The 19087-nt window shown below is 38.2% G+C and overlaps 1 protein-coding gene across 3 annotated transcripts in view; it reads right to left on the bottom strand.

Moving 5' to 3' along the window:
• Positions 1 to 19087, bottom strand: part of COG2 (component of oligomeric golgi complex 2) — a 54167-nt gene that overhangs the window by 4039 nt on the left and 31041 nt on the right. For 2 of the 3 annotated variants that reach the window (XM_064276631.1, XM_003410892.3), the window contains 9 exons: positions 17763 to 17889; positions 13789 to 13928; positions 8425 to 8486; positions 7104 to 7255; positions 5178 to 5375; positions 4172 to 4244; positions 3745 to 3887; positions 1678 to 1817; positions 212 to 392 (listed from right to left, as the gene is read on the bottom strand). In XM_064276631.1, coding sequence (XP_064132701.1) covers positions 212 to 392; positions 1678 to 1817; positions 3745 to 3887; positions 4172 to 4244; positions 5178 to 5375; positions 7104 to 7255; positions 8425 to 8486; positions 13789 to 13928; positions 17763 to 17889 — 1216 coding nt within the window. The remainder of the gene's footprint in view (positions 1 to 211; positions 393 to 1677; positions 1818 to 3744; positions 3888 to 4171; positions 4245 to 5177; positions 5376 to 7103; positions 7256 to 8424; positions 8487 to 13788; positions 13929 to 17762; positions 17890 to 19087) is intronic. The other variant, XR_010319402.1, reaches the window with a different exon arrangement.

Genomic DNA, 19087 nt, shown 5'->3' with positions numbered 1-19087 from the left:
TATTTTTCTATATATTCTTTCTCATAATTCCTAGGTGCAAAGTCCTGACTTTCAAAGTATTTTGGGGCTCTAACCCTTTTCTTCCTACCACTTGGGAAGTCAGCTCCCTAGGTACCTTGACAGCATCTTGGCCCACATGAAGCACCAGGCAACTTCCCAGCCCTCAAGATTCATTTTCGGAGTTGCTGGAACTGATGATGCTGACTGTTACCTGCTCTCCTAAGTACTCAACATCTAAGGCCAACTGTAGCCTGATCTTGTCGTCATCACTCATGCCGCCACTGGAGCCAATGGGGCTGGCTGAGGTGGTTTTCCTGGCTTGTTTCAGCCTTTTCAGGCTTTCCTCCATTTTCTTCACGGAGTTCAGTACGTCTGACACAGTTTCGTAGTACCTTGAGAACAAGACACATTTACTGGTGAAACGGAGGCATTTGTGTATAACATCAAACACAGTAACTGGCTTTGTTGACAAAAAGATTTTTAAGATAAAAAAATAATCTCCAATAAAGCATTCAGCCATGGTAAATATTTAATGTTTCTTCAGACTGTGAGAATAATAGGGTCTGAATTATCTAGTACTACATTCCTCAGAACATAAGAGATAGGTACATGGGTTTTGTTTGAAATTTTAATCCCAAACGCTAAAAGGAAATCGTCTTTCACATATTCAGGGTGAACACAGATAGCTTGTTCCACAAATGCAACTAACAAGTTAATTTATAGTAAGTTCTAGGAACAGCTTATCTTTTAAAGAGTAAAAGTATTTTAAAATTTAAAATAAAATTGTCTTCAAAATATACTTAAGTACAACTAAATTTTCAAATTATAAATGAGTTCTGTTTCAAAACCTTGTTTACAAACCATTAATTGGTATTTGGAAGACATCTGACCATAAAAACATTATAAATTACTGTTATGTTATAAATTAACCCACAAATGGCTGCTTAGTTCTAAGTAATTAAAATGCTGTTATGAAATTAATAATTAAACAAAATTCAACAATTAAATTGAATATTTTTTAATATCTTTAATGCTGGCATTTGGCGAAAAGGAGATTTAATTAGAATTGAAGAGACATTCAATCACAGTGATTCTGGAGACTTTCTCATATTTTTTCACGGGTTTTAGACATTGATTCTTTATCAGTTGTAATTCACTTCAAAATGTATGTTTTCTATTTCCCAATTACAGGGTCTCGCCAGTCTAAGCCCTTATCTGACAGATGAGAGCTGTTTTTGAACAAGCAGAGCTGGGGAGAGCAGGGGTATTAAAGGGAAAGATGGGAGTGGACCTGTGAGAATGATGTCTGCTGGGACAGCAGTAAGAGCAGTGATGGGTGGCATGTTTAGAGGGAGCACGGGATGTGCTTGCACCCCAAGGTGGGGGATCGAGCTGGTGGGGCAGCATGTGACCTGAGAGGCCAGGTAAACATGGACCAGCCTGGCTGCAGTCACAGGTATAAGGCAGCAGCCCTAAGAGCCTTGTGTGTGGGTGGTGGAGAAACCACACCTCGGTCTGCAACAAAAATGGGCAGTTTGAGTCAGGCACTGGAACTAACTGAGTGCCTACCTTCCGACATGTGTCTAGTGACTGTATCTACGTACAATCCAAAAGTTTTAGTGATCTCTGCCTCAGGGCTCTTCTAAGTTCCAGATGTTGTACTTTGAAGTTACTTACTTATGAGTGCTCTCAGAAAGTGCTCCTTCTAACCACTGTTGAATTATTGCTTGTTTGAGCTTATCCTTGTGTTCACTCTGAAGCTGGTAAAATGGCTTCAAAGCACTGTCCACATAGGAGGAAGCTTTAGTTGGGACCTCCTGTAATAGTGTTGGCAGGGGTTAAATATGCACAGAAGAAATAATGCAAGAGAACAGTTAACCCAGCCTCAAGTTCAAAAGGATACTACTAGTATATCAGTTTTGAGACATGTACAACCTCTGTCCCCTGCCTCAAAAAGTAACAATGATACCACAGAAGGATACCTGGAGAACAGGAGGGAGTCTACAAGACCAAGTAAGTGCGGATGATGTTTGGAGCCAGACTAGGTTCAGGTTCTTGTTCAGCCACTTACAGCTTATTTACCTACTAATGTCTACACAAATCACCCGAGATCTCACTAGTTCAGGTTCTGATTCAGTAGGTGGGGGCTTGAGCTCTGATCACCTATATTTCTAACAAGCTTCCACTAGGTGATGCTAATGTGGCTGGCTAATGGACCATCATTTGAGAAGCAAGGATCTAGGGCAAGTACCCAAGGTTTGGTTTCTTCATCTGTAAATAAGGATAGTGGCTCCTACTTCATAGGATGTGCTATGAGGAGTAACGAGAGCGTATGTCAAGTGTTTGGCAGTGTCTGACTCAATTCAAACACTTAAGTATATTATTATAATATCCTATTGAATAGGAAGGGAAAGCTGGTATATTACTAAAAGAAAAATAACATATTTTGCAATATAAAACAGGCCCTCTCTCCCCCACTTCCAAATGGGAGCTACGAATCACACTGGAAAGATCAAATTATATGACAAGTTAACTCCTGCTAGAGATAAGTCTGTTGAAAGTCCCATATTTTAAAATGAAAAGGAGAAAAAGCCATAAAGGAGACTGGCTAAAATCTCAGTTCACCAGTGAAGAACGACTCATTGCATCCAGGCGTTCTATTAGATGGGAAGACTAATGCAAACAGTAGACAAGGGTCTGACACTAGTGGATCCACAAAAAGGCTGGCCCCCAAAAGAAAGGCTTGTTATCCCAAAAGAGCACAATGTCTTAGGAGATTTCTACTGTTCCTGAGAATAATTATTTGTTTTCTTACTGTTTTATTGCAGTAAACCTTTGCCAATCCACATTTTTTACATGCACAATTCAGTGACAATGGTTTTGTTCACCATGTTGTGCAGCCATCACCACTGTTTCCAAATTGTTCCACCACCATTTACAGAAACTCGGTACTCCCTAAGCTAACATTCTCTTCCCTCCTCCCTCCCACTCCTGGTAAGCACTAATAAACTTTGGTTTCTAAGAATAATTTTTTATAATAATCTGTCTAAAATCCAACTCTATGACTGGGAAAAAAAGAAAAATTTGAAGGAGAATTATATGAGACCTAACAAGGATGAAATGAGAATAAATGCATGAAAATTAGAGCTCAACAGGGAAAACTTAAAAACTGGTAAAAATAAATTCCCCAAATCAGAGTTCAATATGGGAAAACAGGAAAATTTGACTTTGAACACCAGCACGTGCTCAATTGTTCATCTTGTAAACGCCTTTAATGTTTTTAAATGCAGCTCTTCAAATCTTACTCAAAAAAGAATCAGTAGAAAGCAGGTACTTCCAATGATGACATGAGGTGAACAAAGTAAATTTAAATTTTTGGGATACGAGACACAAAGACAAAAGAATATCTAAGACTTTAAAAATATTTTATTAAAATGCTTTCTTTTGAAAAAGGTATCTTTCCTTAAGGCCAAGAGAATTCAGAAAATGTCCATACCACCCAAGTCAACTACCTATGTTATGTTTGCCCAAAGCACCTGACCATCCACCTGTGGAGATAGAGACACCCATCTCTTCTTAAAAATAAGATTTCTTTGAATGTGACAGATTAATTCTATCTCAGGTTACTCCTGGGAACCTATTTCTGTCTCTACCCTAATCATTCCCTCCCTCTTCTGGTTTGTCTTGGCCTTACCTAATATATATTTCCCCATCTGCGAATTTTTTTCAGTAAACAGCACTGACCTTATTGGTTCTTCGGTAAAGCCTCGGAACTTCCAGGGCACTTTTCAGGTAACTGAAACAAGAATCGCTTAAATCTTGGATGATCTTGTTACTCAAGGAAGGCATACAGGCTGACAAAGAAAGCTGGGAGTCCTCAAGGGCTGCTGTTGAGACATATAGATTGTATTTAGTCTATTCAGGCCCGGATATAAATTTTGCTTGAAACCCTGCCATACTTCAGGGAGTGTACTATAATCAATCGATCAAATTACTAGAACTAAACTTGAGATCTCATTCAGGGAAGTTATAATCACAGAATATAGAAGCAGCCAAGGATTTACAACTAGAGAAGAAAATATTAATTTAAATATATCCTACAGTCTTTGAAATAAAAAAAAAAAAAAATTTCTTATTCAAAGAATTGCTGAGTCTAAAGGTTCAATTTTACCTGAGATAGAAGCAAAATTCTTAAAGCCAATCATTTCAAGTTTTGGTTTGATTGTTTCCAAGAGTTCTGGAAGCTGAAATAAATACACACGTTATATATTCAGCTGCTTTTTATAAATCAAAAGAAAAGGCAATTCTATGTGCATCTACAAACTCTAAAACACAGTTAATGAAAGGCAAAAGTAAAACTGGCAATTTTGGTAATTTTCTTTAGAGGACAGCAATATTCTTAATTAATGGTTTCACTTCTCTAAAATAAGTTAAGAACATGGGAAACAGCAAGGTGTAATAGCTATCAACAGGCACAGAGAATAAGCAAAAACAGTTTCTATTCCGTGGCTCTCCCTGATACAAAAAAAGCTGACAATAAAGGCCATTTTCTTGCTCAAAACACACAATCTTATTTGTTTAAACACCACACAAAATATTTAAACCTGAGAAAAGCAGACTTATATATCAGAGGACTTAAAAACTAAATTCATCCCACAAAGTTCTTTAAACACTAAAAGCAAAAACATATGGGACCTGAACATAAAAATGCAAAGGAAGAAGTTTAAATATTTTAACAATTTATAGCTGAAGATTAAATGGAAATATCTAAGTAAATTAAAAAATAATTAAAATTCAACCTACTAAAGATCATGCCTGCACAGAATAAGCTGAGCTAATGGAAAAAAAAAACAAACAGTGGAGCATGACTTGCTCTGAGCATACTGTATCACTACTAAAAAAGCAGCAGACGTTACAGGTTACTAAAATATCAGAGTAGACTCATAAGCAAGGAGGTAGAGAGCCCATTCTTAGGTACCTTATGAGGAGACTACCTGCTACGAATAGCTGGAGAAACACCTAGAAGAGGAAATGAAGAAGAGGACCTCTCTTGGGATATCCTCGGGCCCCATAACTCGAAGCCTGGTTATACCAAGTGGTGTCGTTTCTTTTGTACACACCACTTTCTGTGAAAACAGTGAACCTTCCACTCAGAACTTTCTAGGACACATGCTTACCTGCTCCTGAAGCTTGTCCAGGTCTGCAACCACATACACAAGGTGAGTGCTGGAGATGAAAACCACAGGCTTTGTTTCGGAAGGACCATTTCCTTGATCATCATTAGTTCCTTGGATGATGGAAGGGTCTTTGCTACCAGTTACCAAAGGTTTTTTAATATCTTTGGCACTCTCATTAGAGATGGGCCTGAGTAAAAGCTGAAAAAAAGATTTCAAACTTTAAATACTTTTAGATGAGCAAGACACATAAACATTTATATATGTGCGGGTCAACAACTCACCTAAAATGCTAGATTTCTACCAAGTATTCAGTAAGTATTTACTAATGACGAACACCTGTTGTTTCTCTACAGGCAGGTAGGAAGGGCTGTGAGAGAAACAGGGACAAGCTACAGCCCCACGCACACTGGAACTCCTGGCACTCCTGTTCCATTTCTGGTGATTACAAAGTAACAGGCAAACGATAAGTAAGTCCCTAAACCAAGAAAAATTAATGTCTGGCACATCCCAGGTTTTAGAGAATTAATTGACCATGTTAGGTAATTAATTTACTAAATTTATAATTAGAACTAGCAAAGGTAAAAAAAATCTAAGCCTAAATTTCATTTTCCTCCAAATAATACAGTAAAACTTATGAAAGCTGGAACCTGTGTAAGGTGGAAACCTGCCACAGAAGGAAAACTCAAATATTTTCCACTAAAAAGACCAATAGAAAAGTAATAAGACTGCACCCTGTCAAAGGCAGAAAACTTCCAAGACCCGGAAAAACAAGGCAGTCCTGTGGAGTTCCGGTTATCGCAGGTTTCACTGTATAAATAAAGTCTTCCTTGCATAACACGTAGTTACAAGGGAAAAAAAAAAAAAGCATACAGCATCAAGAAAAGAATGGAATACTGAACATTCAAGTCGAAGTAACGTATAAAAAAAACGTGTAAGAGATATTAAAAGAAGAATTGCTGGCTAGCAAGAATATACGCCTTAGCAGGCACAGGCCTAATCAAAAAATCTCACTACCCCCACCCTGTCCTGGGAATTGCACGGTGAGTGGTCTTCAGACACTGCTTGATGGACCGGGACAGTGTGTCCTACTGCCTGCCAGGCCCTGCAGTCATCAGTCAACAGCCATGTGTAGATCTCGTCAATTCTTACGACAGCCATGTGTAGAAGTTATTTTCCCATTTTGCGGATGATGAACTTGAGACTCATGAGAGCTTAATTTCCTCGAGGTCACAAAATTAAAAAGTGGAAGAGCTAAGATTTGAATTTGTCTGACTCCAAAGCCTACGCTCTTTTTGTTAAAACACAACACAAGAGGATATCTGGGTTACCCTCCTGCTCCAGATAACAGAGATTTTATTCCTTTCAGTGTATGTACCTGGTATTTAACTGTACCAGGGCTCTTGTGGGTCACACACTTCTGGCTTGCCATCTAATGTCTAATAAGTCATCATCAGCATGTGGATGTTTAATATATTTGACTGCTTAAAAAGGGACAAAGTGGGATATTTTAAAAAGAAGTAAAGGCTTATTTTACTACTTTTTATCTCTATAAATGTATGACTTTTAACTTCTAAATATTAAAATATTTATACTGTGATTTCATTGTCATGAAAATGAGCATCTTTATTTAAATTTAGAGATATCTCAAAGATTCTGATTTTGAGAAGCTTTTCAAGTGTGGTGCTTTTCAACAGGATAAAGCACCGAATATGTGATGATAAATACTCTTAAAGGGAATGCCTGGGAGAGAAAAACTGAAAGACAGAAAGAAAGCTGGAAACACTCTTGAGAAGTTAGCCTACTAGTGACTACGAATTAACCCTCATGATGACATGTCATTTAAAAATTTCATTGTAGTATTTCGCTTAGTGTGTCTTTGATTCTTATCAGTCCTGACTACTGATGGGCTGCGCAACCAGCCCTTACCTCATTGACAAACATGGAGTACCGGGCTAAGATCTGAAGTGTGAGCTTCCACAGGCGGTGCACTAGCAATGGTAAAAACATCTCATCTGACCAACACTTTCTAAGGCTGCTCCACGTTCTGTGAGAAGCCAAAAGGCAATACGAACTTCCAGCTAGAGGAAAAGAAAAATACACTTAAGGAATCTCAGTCAAGTTAAGTCACTGATGTGCTAAAAGCTAATATTTTCAATGCGTACTTCAAGAGTCCAGAAAGCAGCATTCTGAAGACTCATACAGTACTGTGGTTAGCAGCTGCCAGTGGAGGCAACGGGGATGACCAACTGCCACCGCTCAGTGTTTATCAAACGCAATAATTTTACATGCTATCACCTCCCAGGTGTTTGGATAAATAGTAAACATAACATTCAGAAATAATTTGGGGGGAAGAGGGTGCAAACAGATTACTTTACCCAAATAAACACAAGGTGGAGTGGCAGCTGCTTGCAAGGACTTAAACTTTAATTTCATTTGTCTACTTTTTTCTTTCTCTACCTCCATATACTTACTATTTGCATAAAGGAAGTCAATTAAATATGCCCATTTTTGGCAAAGACACATGAAAACTAACTCTGAAGCTAAAACAGTGCAGTTCAGATGTGAGAGTTAACTCAGTTGCTCAAAAGACAACAGAAATTTAAGGCGAGGAACCTAGAGACCTATGTGGCTACAGATACAGCCATACAGTGTTTCAGTGGTTACCAGGAATGAATACAACATGATGCAAAATTAATGATGGCTGTGAGGGTGTGCAAACGTGTTCTGGTCAGCCTGTAACAAGACCAACACCCCAGGCCTGAGGTTTAGGGTGTGGGGAACCCAGGATACAGGCTTCAGCGAGAGTCACTCTGGCGGGAGAGGAAGGAACATACTTGTTTTTTATGATACAGACCAGTCTCAGCCTGGGATGAAATCAGATGACAGCCATTTTGCTATAAAAAGGGTCGAACATGTACACATTCTGTAGGCTATATCACCTTGACACGCTGTGTATTCAGGAATGAAAATAAGCCCTGCTTCATCTTAAAGCATTCTTCTCACCATTTCTATAAAGCAAGAAGTTTTATAGCATCTATCTAGAGCAAGATACTCTATAAACAAAAAAAAAATTGGATTCTTTTTGCCTCTTTAAAAAAAAGATGTTAAACTGAATGTTTTTAAGACCCAACTTACTATATGATAGGAAAGGTGAAAGTGCCCCTGAGTTATTAAGGTCTAGCTGATGTGATAAACTTAATTAACTCATTTAGTGACATCTCGTCATTTATCACTTTAAGGAAATTACCTGGAGCGTCTTCCAGTATGTCTGTAAGTGCTGCTTCTAAGGATCCCGCTATTTCTCTAAATCTGGGATAAAGCAAGGACACAAATTAGGGTTTATGGCAGAGATGGCTAGATGCCGCACCCTATCCTTCCACACTTCTTCCCGAGTAAAAGCAACTACCTCCAGGAGCTTGCCCGCAGGTCAGCGCTCTCAGAGGTGTCCTGCCAGGCCTGGACGCTTCTTCTCCCAGATGTTTCTTTCTGAGAAGGAAATAAGCCACCTGACTACGCCACTGTTATGTGTGGGTTTCTCTGTTACTTGCAGCTGATCTGAATAACAAACAACCTAATGTTTTTCAGTTTAAAACTGTCCATGTAAGTCTCCATCAGGAAGTCACTTTTGACAAGTCCCCCTGCTGACAAGCATTCCAACCGCTCCAAAGCCAGAGAACTTTGGTTTCTCCATTCTACTTGGTTTATGGTTTCTCCAGTTTCCAAAACTGGCTGATACACTGTATTTTTCACCAACAACATGCCCATACATATAACACGCATAGTGTGCCTAGGAATATAACGTGTAAGGGGGTTGTGTGGTTAGCATAAAAAGCCCAACATGCAACGCAAGCGTTATTTGTGTAAAAATATAGTATTAACACTATCAAAGGAAAACAAATGTTCCCATACTAAAAAACGAGAAAACGGCAGTCTGCAGCTGTTTGCAGCTTAAGGACAACTACTGGCAGTAGCCTACAGGCACTAGAATTCATTGCCTGGTCCTCTTCTTCTTCATGCTTTCCTGTCACTTGTCCCTGTTGGTCACTACTGCTCAGTACCTGCATCACTGCTTCCAGAATGTGCTTTCTTCCTTCCCTGACTGATAGATGGACCACGTGGCATCTCAGATCAACCTGCCACTGACTTGTTTTACAAATGAAATGGCAATATATGTATTTTTAAACTAGCTGCCTACTAATTGGCATTCGGTTTCCCAACTATATAAAGTCTCCATTTTCATACTTCTCTGTACCAGCGCACTCTTCTGTCACACTTCTAGTTCCCTTGCTAGCAATAAATTCTGACACATGGTTAAGGTCAATTTGTCTCATTGATCATTTTGTGTTTCGACAGTACCTATGTGCTTTTAAAATGCAATTCAGAGTCTTGGTCTAAGGAAACTGGCCAAAGGGTAAAAAGAGCACCACTGCAGACAAAAAGCCGCAGCACCTGCCCTTAATAAGAGCTCAACACAGCCAAGGGCAGAAGGTTTTAAGATTACATAAAAGATTGTAACTGGCTAGTTTCCTGCAACTATCCTGTCTGCTTTGTGGAAGGAAAGGAACTCTATGACTGCCTAGTGAAACTTATAAAGGCTGGTCTTCTCAAGCTAAAGTTGAGAGGCATAGAAGAAACAAGTGACAACTACAAAAGCAGAGACTGGCACAAGAACATCAAAGGGAGCCAGGGATACTGACAACTGTGAAGGTAGACCGGTAGGGCTGCTCTGCGAGCCTGGAGAGCAGACAAGCTCCTGTATCTCAATCCTAGAACCCTTAATTTGCCTTTTGAAAATCTACACAAGCGTAGAAGTAACCAGCAGTAGAGTAGAAGCCATTTTTCTATAGAAAAGGTTGAATACTTAGGCATTCTGTAGGCTATATCACCTTTCTATGCTATATATTCAGAAATGAAAATAAGCCCTGCTTCATATAGTTTTAAAGCATTCTTCTTACCATCTCTATAAAGCAAGGAGCTTTATAGCATCTATCTAAGCAAGATACTGTATAAACAAAAAAAATTGGGATTCTTTTTGCCTCTTTAAAAAAAAAAAAAAGATGTTAAACTGAATGTTTTTAAGGCTCAGCTTACTATAAGATAGAAAAGGTGAAAGTGCCCCTGGGTTAGCAAAACATTATTTGTAACAGGGAAAAACTAGAAGCAACATAAGTGGCCACAAGTAGGAAATGGTTAAGTACCTCATGGTACCTTTGGTGGGCTAGTATGTGGTATTAAAAGCAGTAACTTGAAGCTACAGAACAACGATGAAAAACACGTACAATTTAGTATTAAGTAAAGATACAGGATACAAAATTAAATGCATGTCTATAACTTTGAAAGCCATGAACATGAAAAAGACAAGAAATAAATGCAGCAGATTGTGCTTTTGACATAATTTCTGTGCATTTAACACAGACATTTTGACTATCTGTGAGAAGTGGAAAGGTCCATGAAACTACGAATGCCTGAGATCACTTGGCATAGATGAGCCTCCCCAGCCAGAAGCCCAGCATCAGTCCTCATGTATCTTTGCTTGCAGTGGCTTCCAGGAGTGAAGTGATAGATAATTCTTCTTCTTGGAAAATGGCAAAAAGTGAGAGAGAATACTTTGATGAAACTTTAAAAGTTGTGCTGTGACTTTTATACGCACAGAGAATGTCATCCTACTCTCAGTGGAATATACGTAAAAAACAAAAACAAAACCCAAACCCGCCGCTGTGGAGTTGATTCTGACTCATAGGGACCCTGTAGGACAGAGTACAACCACCCCATAGGGTTTCCAAGGCTGTAATATTTATGGAAGGAGACAGCCATATCTTTCTTCTGCAGAGCAGCTGGTGGCTTCAAACCACCGACCTTTTGGGTAGCAGCCAAGTGCTTAACCACTGCGCCACCACGGATCCTTACGTAAGAAAGTGAACCCTAAATACAAACCTTTCTGAATTCTTAAATTTGGATTTTGGGAAGGTCTCTAGACATACCCCTCCATGAATGTCACAGGTCTGCAATAATGCGAAGACTTATACAAAAATAACGGTTATGGACTTTGCTTTTTTCTTTTCTCTGTAGCATCAGAACACCCTAAGGGCATAGCTCTACTGTGTGCATATGAGGAGGGTAGAGGGAAAGGGTAGGCAAAGGGCTACCTTCATGTTAACACTGTATATAATATTCTACACTGTAAAGAAGGATATACCAAACATAACATATACGGTATATACAAGTGAATATTCTGGGAGCCTATAACTTTCCACAAAGATTTCGATTCAAAAAAAAGAAGCAAAACAGCCTTTGGAATTTAAAGAGTTAACACTGTTCCCTACAGTTTCCAGGTAGCGATTTTTTCACTACAATTTGAGACCGGTCACCTTTGTATTTATTGTTTTCCCATGAGAAACTAACCTCGAAACCATCTTTCTACTACACCAGAAGAGCAAATTCAATGGAGACACAGTGGCATCTCAGGATACAGAATGTGTCAGGAATGTTGGGGGGCAACCCTAGTGCCTTTCTTCGACAGGTGCCAGCAATTAGTCAGACCCAGGGGCACAAACCTGTTCTCGAGAGTGTAATATTAATATTTCTCCTTAGAAAAATGTCAAAACATTATCACCCACTGTTTTTTAGGTTTACTCCGAATGACCCTGAAGTGAATTAGATGACAATGCAACTCTGACTCTGTGTTTGCAGAACTTTTTGTCATCCTTCTGAATAAATAATCCCAAGCCTGCTAAAAATCAATGCAACAGTTCTACAAAGTATTATTTAAAATTTATTTTTAAAATGGAAAAACAAATGTATTGAAAACAAGTTTCATATTTCATAAATCAAATGTAATTTTTTAAAGCGTTTGCAAGGAAAAGTTAACTAACCCTTTGAATGCTTAAGGCTAAAATCTTCGTGCAGGCAAAAGTCTGTCAGGGAACTGATTGTGTTTCAAAGCAATTTAAGGTTCACCTCCCAGCTCTGAGGGAAACTGTCATGCGAGTCAGGGAAGGTCAGGCTGTGTCCTCACTGGGGGACCCAGCTGGCCCAGGCCAGAGCACAGGGCTGAACACAGCCCCTGGGAGCTTCAGGAGGTGCCATGGTGGGTTACCATGCAGTCTGAGGAAAAGGACTAGAGAAGAGGAGTGTGGAGGCAGCAGGCAGAGGAGGCGGGGATGGAATGACATCAGAGATCTAAAGTAATCTAACTTCAAACATGAACTTCAAAAGGTGAAATTTAAATATTATTTCTCTACTAAACTCTTATTCTGTAAAGTGTTGCTTTACTATTTTAAATTTTGCTCATGGATCAAAAGGGCTTCTTGCCCTGGCTTTATCCTGATTATCATATCCTGATTTTATCTTGAATGAGCATATCACTAACTTTCTACTGAAAAACAAATTACATGACAATTTAACTTTGGAAAATTAAGCAATAAAACACAGTATTGTACATTAAAGGATACCTTACTGCTTTATTCTGAGAAATGTGATTTGATTTTCAAAAAGATGATTACATACATTTTCAATCATGGCAAGCAATTATAATCAAGGTACCTAATTCTTAATATATTCCCTTTCTGGAATTTTCCCTCAGAACTCTGAAGGAAAGGACTGTATCACATTTAATGAAAGCACCCAGCAATTTAAACAAGAATTTTAATTCTTCAAAGAGCATGTCAACTAAAATGATTTAGTTAATGCCATTCCATGGAGGAACTTACCAGTACCTTGTTTAAGAGAAATGGTAAAAACGGCTATTATCATCTATTTTTTCCAGTAGAACACAGGTTGTTAAGTAATTATCCTAAACTTCCTCAAGAGTTCCACAGAATCGCCTACAGTACTGACTTACTTAAGTCATACCACCATCCAAAACCAAAAACCCAGTGCCGTCGAGTCGATTCCGACTCATAGCGACCCTGTAGGACAGAGTAGAACTGCCCCACAGAGTTTCCAAGCAGCACCTGGTGGATTTGAACTGCCAACCCTTTGGTTAGCAGCCGTTGCACTTACCAACTATACCACCAGGGTTTCCCATACTACCATAAAATAGAGCTGTAATTTTCTTACAGGTCACCATTTTCCATAATAAAGAGAACAAATATCATAAAGATTATAATAGGAGCAAAATGAAAACTAGGATTCTCATACATGGATAGATGGAATTAGCTGCAAAAATTACCTAAATTATGCTCCTTCCCATGCCCTCACCTCCATGGAGGGAGAAGTATTTCAAATGTGGGATGGGCCCACTATTTGATGCAGGTGATGAGACAGGAAAGTAGAAAGAGTGGCTACATAAGTCCTTTCTCTATCAAAGAGGATGATCTTCAAACTGAATGAGTGTAAAACAAGTAGATTTAAAGCTGGGCTTGGAGTCCAACCTGTTCTCAGTCTAGTGTTCTGAGTTCTTTCAGTACTAAAAAATAAAATCTATCTTTTTGTCATGTAAGCTAGAACTTCAACAACCATGATACTACTTGTACGTTTTCACTTTAAAGTTTGTCTCCCTAAGAATAATATGATAACTACAAAGGAATAGCTGTTAATTGGGGGCAACATCCTTAACTGATATTCAAATTCTACTTTGGAATGGTGATGATAGGGTGAAAAAACTACTGACCTTATTTGAAAATAAACAGGCAAGTTCCACTTATTATTGAAACTGTGATAGGCAGGATGCGACCTTAATCTTTTCACACTGGCCTGCGACCCACACTGCACTTCAAATCTTCTTACAAAATCCATACTTATGGTGTACTTCTAAAATAAGAACAAACAGAATTTAATTACCAGCAAACTAACCAGAATCCAGAACATGTGCTGCAAACTGTAATCAAGATAGAAAAGGTCAACACACAGAATCATAGTTCCTACAGCTGAGAGAGCCTGCAGAGATTCTCCTTCCTTGTCCCCTACTTTCACATGAGGATATTAATGTCCAACATGGTTACGTGACATGCTCAAGATCTTCAGTGGCAATGCTCATTCTGAAACCCAGGTCTTCTAAATGACATGCTGAAGGTCTTCAATAGCAATAACTGTTCTGAATCCCAGGTATTTTAAGTTCAGTACTATTTAAATGGCAGCTCATATTCTAGGGCACCCTTAACCACCTAGTCCATTGAAATTGGAAGAGACAGTAGAGTAAGTGGTGTAATTCATCACTGCCTCTCAAAAATAAAGAAAAAAAAGGGGGTGGGGTGGGCATAAATACAGAAGGAGAATCCAACCATGTGAGTAATCTCAGAATTTTTATAAATGAGAGTGAGTGAAAATTGACAGGGAATTAACAACATCAAGATCAGCAACTATCATTCATTTAGCATTTACCGTGTATGAACTGTGGCTAGAATTACGTTATTTTATTTGACCTACAGGACTACCCTACAAGGTAACTACTACTATTATCCCCATTTTACAGACGAAGGTTTCCCTTTCTGTTTAGGCTCAAAGAGAACTTGCCCACAAGACAGAGCTAGGTAGTAGAGGAGAAGCAGAAGAGCAGTCAGTGGATAGGGCAAAAATGTGGCTGTCATATGATGCACATTCCTTTCCCGGGTACTCAGTTATCCAGGTACCCCAGGATCTGTGAAGAACACCACTGGACTTACGCATACACTTCTCAATTAAGAGGGACTCAATTCCAGGTCACCAAACTATTAACTTAAATACGTTGATGTCTGTGCTTGAACAGGAATTTTAGTGCAGAGAAAACCAAAGGTTTTAAATTTTCTTTAGCTGGCTTTGACACTTATGAAATACCCTTAGTGTGGTCTAGAGAAAACCAAAGGTTTTAAATTTTCTTTAGCTGGCTTTGACACTTATGAAATACCCTTAGTGTGGTCTAGGTTTGTAGAATTATTCCTCCTTTTGGGGATAAAATTATACTTCTGCATATAAAAGCTGCTAAAGGAAACTTGGTGGCGCAAATCGTTAAGTGCTCGGCTGTTAACCAGAAGGTTGCTGGTTTGAACCTGAGTGGCTCTGTGGGACAAAGACCTGACAATCTGCTTGTGTAAAGACTGCAGCTTAGGAAACCCTATGGGGCAATTCTTCATATGTTGCTGATATGAAGTCTATCATGTTCCCAGACTCCCCATACCTGCCCTGTGCCTCTCTATACTTTAAAAATTAAATAAGCAAATAGGCCAGGCAGATTAGAAAAAGAAGCAAATAAAAATTCTTGATGTGAAACATAACTAATATTGGAAATTCAGTGTACATGTGAAAAAGGAGTTTAGACACCACTGAAGAAGGAATTAGTGAACTGGAAGGCAGATCCAGATAAAATTATCTAGAATGCAGCACAGAGAGACAAATAAAAAATATAAAAGTGAATTTAAGAAACATGGAGGATATGGTTAGAAAGTTTAATCAAGAGCTCTAGAAGGAGACAAAGAATAGAAGAGAAGCACAATTCAAGAGATAATGGATAAAAATGTTCTAGAATTGATAAAAGACACCAACCTTCAGATTCAGGAAACCCAACAAATTCCAAGTACAATAAATAAAAAAAAAAAATTCACAATAGGCATGTCACAGTGAAACTTAGCACACTAAAGTCACAGCGATCTTAAAAACATCAAGAGAAAAAAGGCATTAGATGTAAAAGAACAATAGTCAGATTAACAGTTAATTTCTCAAAGCTCTAAGTGCTGAGAATTCTATATTCAGCCAAACTACCTTTCAAACATAAAGCAATAATAGTTATTTTCAGACAAACACAAACTAAGAGTTTATTATAAAAAAAGAAGTTTATTATCAATAGGACCTTATCAAAGAGTCTTCTAACAGATGAACTTCAGAAGGAAGGAAAATAATCCAAGAAGGAGGTCTGTTATGGATTGAATTGCGTCCCCCCAAAATGTGTGTCAAATTGGCTAGGCCATGATTCCCAGTATTCTGTGGTTGTCCAACATTTTGTGATCTGTTGTGATTAGCCTATGAGCTGTAAATCCTAACGTCTATGATGTTAATGAGGCAGAATTAGAGGCAGTTATGTTAATGAGGCAGAACTCAAACTACAGATTTAGGCTGTATCTTGAGTCAATCTCTTTTGAGATATAAGAGAATCGAGCGGAGAGGAGAGGGACCTCATGCCACCATGAATGAAGAACCAGCGGGGGAGGGCATCCTTTGGACCTGGGGTCCCTGCACTAAGAAAACTCCTGGACCAGGTGAAGATTGATGACAAGCACCTGCCCTGAGAGCCAACGGAGAGAGAAAGCCTTCCCCTGGAGCTGGCACCCAGAATTCACACTTCTAGCCTCCTAGACTATGAGGGTATAAATTTCTCTTTGTTAAAGGCATCCAGTAGTGGTGTTTCTGTTACAGCAGCCCTAGATAACTAAGACAAGGTCTGACAGGAAAGAAGAAGCAGTAAGTAAAGGAAATGATAAACATGTGGGGTAATTCTAAGAAGATGATTACTATATAAGACAGTAAAAACAATGCCTAACCTTTGGGATAAAAAAAATCAAAATAGAAATAAGACTCTAGAAATAACATATACTATGAAATGGGATGATTGGCCTTAAAGTATTCTAAGTTCTTATATTGTTCAGGAGGAGGCTAAAGAACACCAATTAACTTTAGATTTTGTTAAACAACCTCTAAAATAGCCAGTTAAAAGATAGATATAAAAGGTATAACTTCCAAATCAGTAAAGGGGAAAACATAGGATAAAGGAGGAAAACATAGGACGAAGGAGGAAAACAAGTCCCCCAAAGTCCAAAAGATGAAAAAGGAAGGGAAGAAGGAAAGAAGACAGGAAGAAAAATTTGGACAAATCAAAGTACAAAATAAGAGAATAGAAATGACCCCATCAGATCAGTAGTTAAAATCACTGTAAATTTAATAATAAACTACCTAATTAAAAGACAATGATCATCATATTGGATTAAAAAAACAAGAACAAAAATCTAGGGAAGGAGGAGGGACACACAAGTAGTAAACAGGAGGGATGGAACCGGAATTCACGCCATCTAGCTCTAGAGTCTTTGTTCTTAACCATGATGCTAGTACTGCCTTAAAAAAAATGATATAATAGAGAACACGAATATGAATTTACTTTTGAAATATCAACCATGAAATCTTTTAAATCTTACTAAAAAAAAAAAATTTTTTTTCCAGGAGGGAAATATTAGGGTCTCCTAATCTTTTAAATCTTTTAAATGATAAAGAACTTTTACATAGTACATTTAAAAATCCAAATCAATACTTTTTGTTTTCCTTCAAAACTAGACAATTTTATATAACTATATGATTACAGAGATACACAAACCTAATTTTTCATGGGACACAACTGCGAAGATACTGGCTTTTAATGGTCCTTAAAAATTGGATCTTTTTAAACAGGTGAGAAAATAACACACATATCTAGTCATGAATGTACCTAGATTAAATTACACTTTACATTCTAAAATTAAAATTATTTCTAAAAGTATTATAGACTACAACGTAGATATAACAATAAAGCAACTTACATTTTTATATTTAATGAACCACAGAACCAGGACCATTAAATAAAGAACACGATTATTCTATAGCCTCAGGCTAACAATTTAAAGAATCAAAATAATCGAGGTCAGTTACCTCATGAAATGCATCAGGGTTCCCAGGATTAAAAAGCGATGGCAATTTTTCTTCTAATCCTCGTACTATTTCTGGCCAGACAGAATTCACCAAAAAGTCATATCCAGGAACAGTATTGCTTTTCTCACTGTAAGAGAACAAAATTTTAGTCTGTGTATGTAGACTTTAAAAGTGGGGTGCTTGGCATGAGCTAAGGTGGCTGACCCAGACCTAAATTAGATTCCATTTTTGAATCAAACTGCAGCTTGACCTAGAAGCTTCTGCTTTTGCTGAAAAGGCAATTCAGCCTCTTGTAAAAGTTTAACTGCTTGTAACTCAAAAGGAGGACAACTTTAGTTTGTGCTGAGAATTGCTTGCTAAAAAATGTTTAAGAATGCTCACACAGAATGTTTGTCCTAGGAAAAATACTTTTAGTCAACACTGTCCCAGGAGGTTAGGAAATAAAATCGATAAAATAAAGATGAAGCCCTGCAGCTGTCTCACAACTCTAACTAGGATGAGGTAAATGCCAAACTCAGTTTTCATTCTAATTTACTGACTCCCTCATATCAGACTTCTTTCACTCACTGGGACCTTTGCTCTGTTTCCGCTTTTTGTAAATCTGTAAAAGTATAGCTTGTTACCTTAAGATAAGAGGCAGAGGCAAACATGCAGAAAGTTGACTCAATTGTTCCCCAGGATGTTGGCAAATAGATTTGCTGATGTTAAGAATGTCAGACATGTTCCAGGAGGTTAGAGATTAATGTTAGGTTAGAAATTTGTTACGTTAGAGATTACCGTTAAGAAAGTTTGTAGTTTGAGAAACCACTTGTAATTTTTGCCGTGTACTCTATCCCCCACCCCCCACCAGAAACCTTTGTTTGCTCCGCCCGATAAAAGCCTCACTGCTCTCCCTGCAACTTGGAACACACCACAGTATCCTGCCTGGATTCAAGTGTGCGTTTCCCAGATTCAGGAATCCCTTTCTCTTTACCTCACGATAAAACTTTTCGTTTTCATTTCTAACAGAGTGCAAGTCTCGTGTTTCGCTACAAGTCAAATTACACCATAATGTTTTCTTTACAAAGAACAAATTTTCACTGTGGTGCTTCTAGGTTCCTCAGCCTGAAACTTATTTTAATCTTTTTTAAAAACCGTATTAGTTTGTTTCTAGATCCAGATTTCTATTTTATTCCTTCCTTGATCTCAGTCTCACCTTGAACCTGACAAATTTTCTGAACCTGATTCTTATATCTATCACACAGGAGAGCAAGCTGGTGATTAAAATAAGACAAAAATACTGTATAAAATCATGTTGGTATAGTTTTTCTCCCACAATATTCTAC

This window comes from Loxodonta africana, chromosome 25 (assembly GCF_030014295.1).
Source record: "Loxodonta africana isolate mLoxAfr1 chromosome 25, mLoxAfr1.hap2, whole genome shotgun sequence".
NCBI lineage: Eukaryota > Metazoa > Chordata > Mammalia > Proboscidea > Elephantidae > Loxodonta > Loxodonta africana.
Note: the sequence above shows the minus strand (reverse complement) of the source record. Positions and strands in the feature narration are given on the sequence as shown.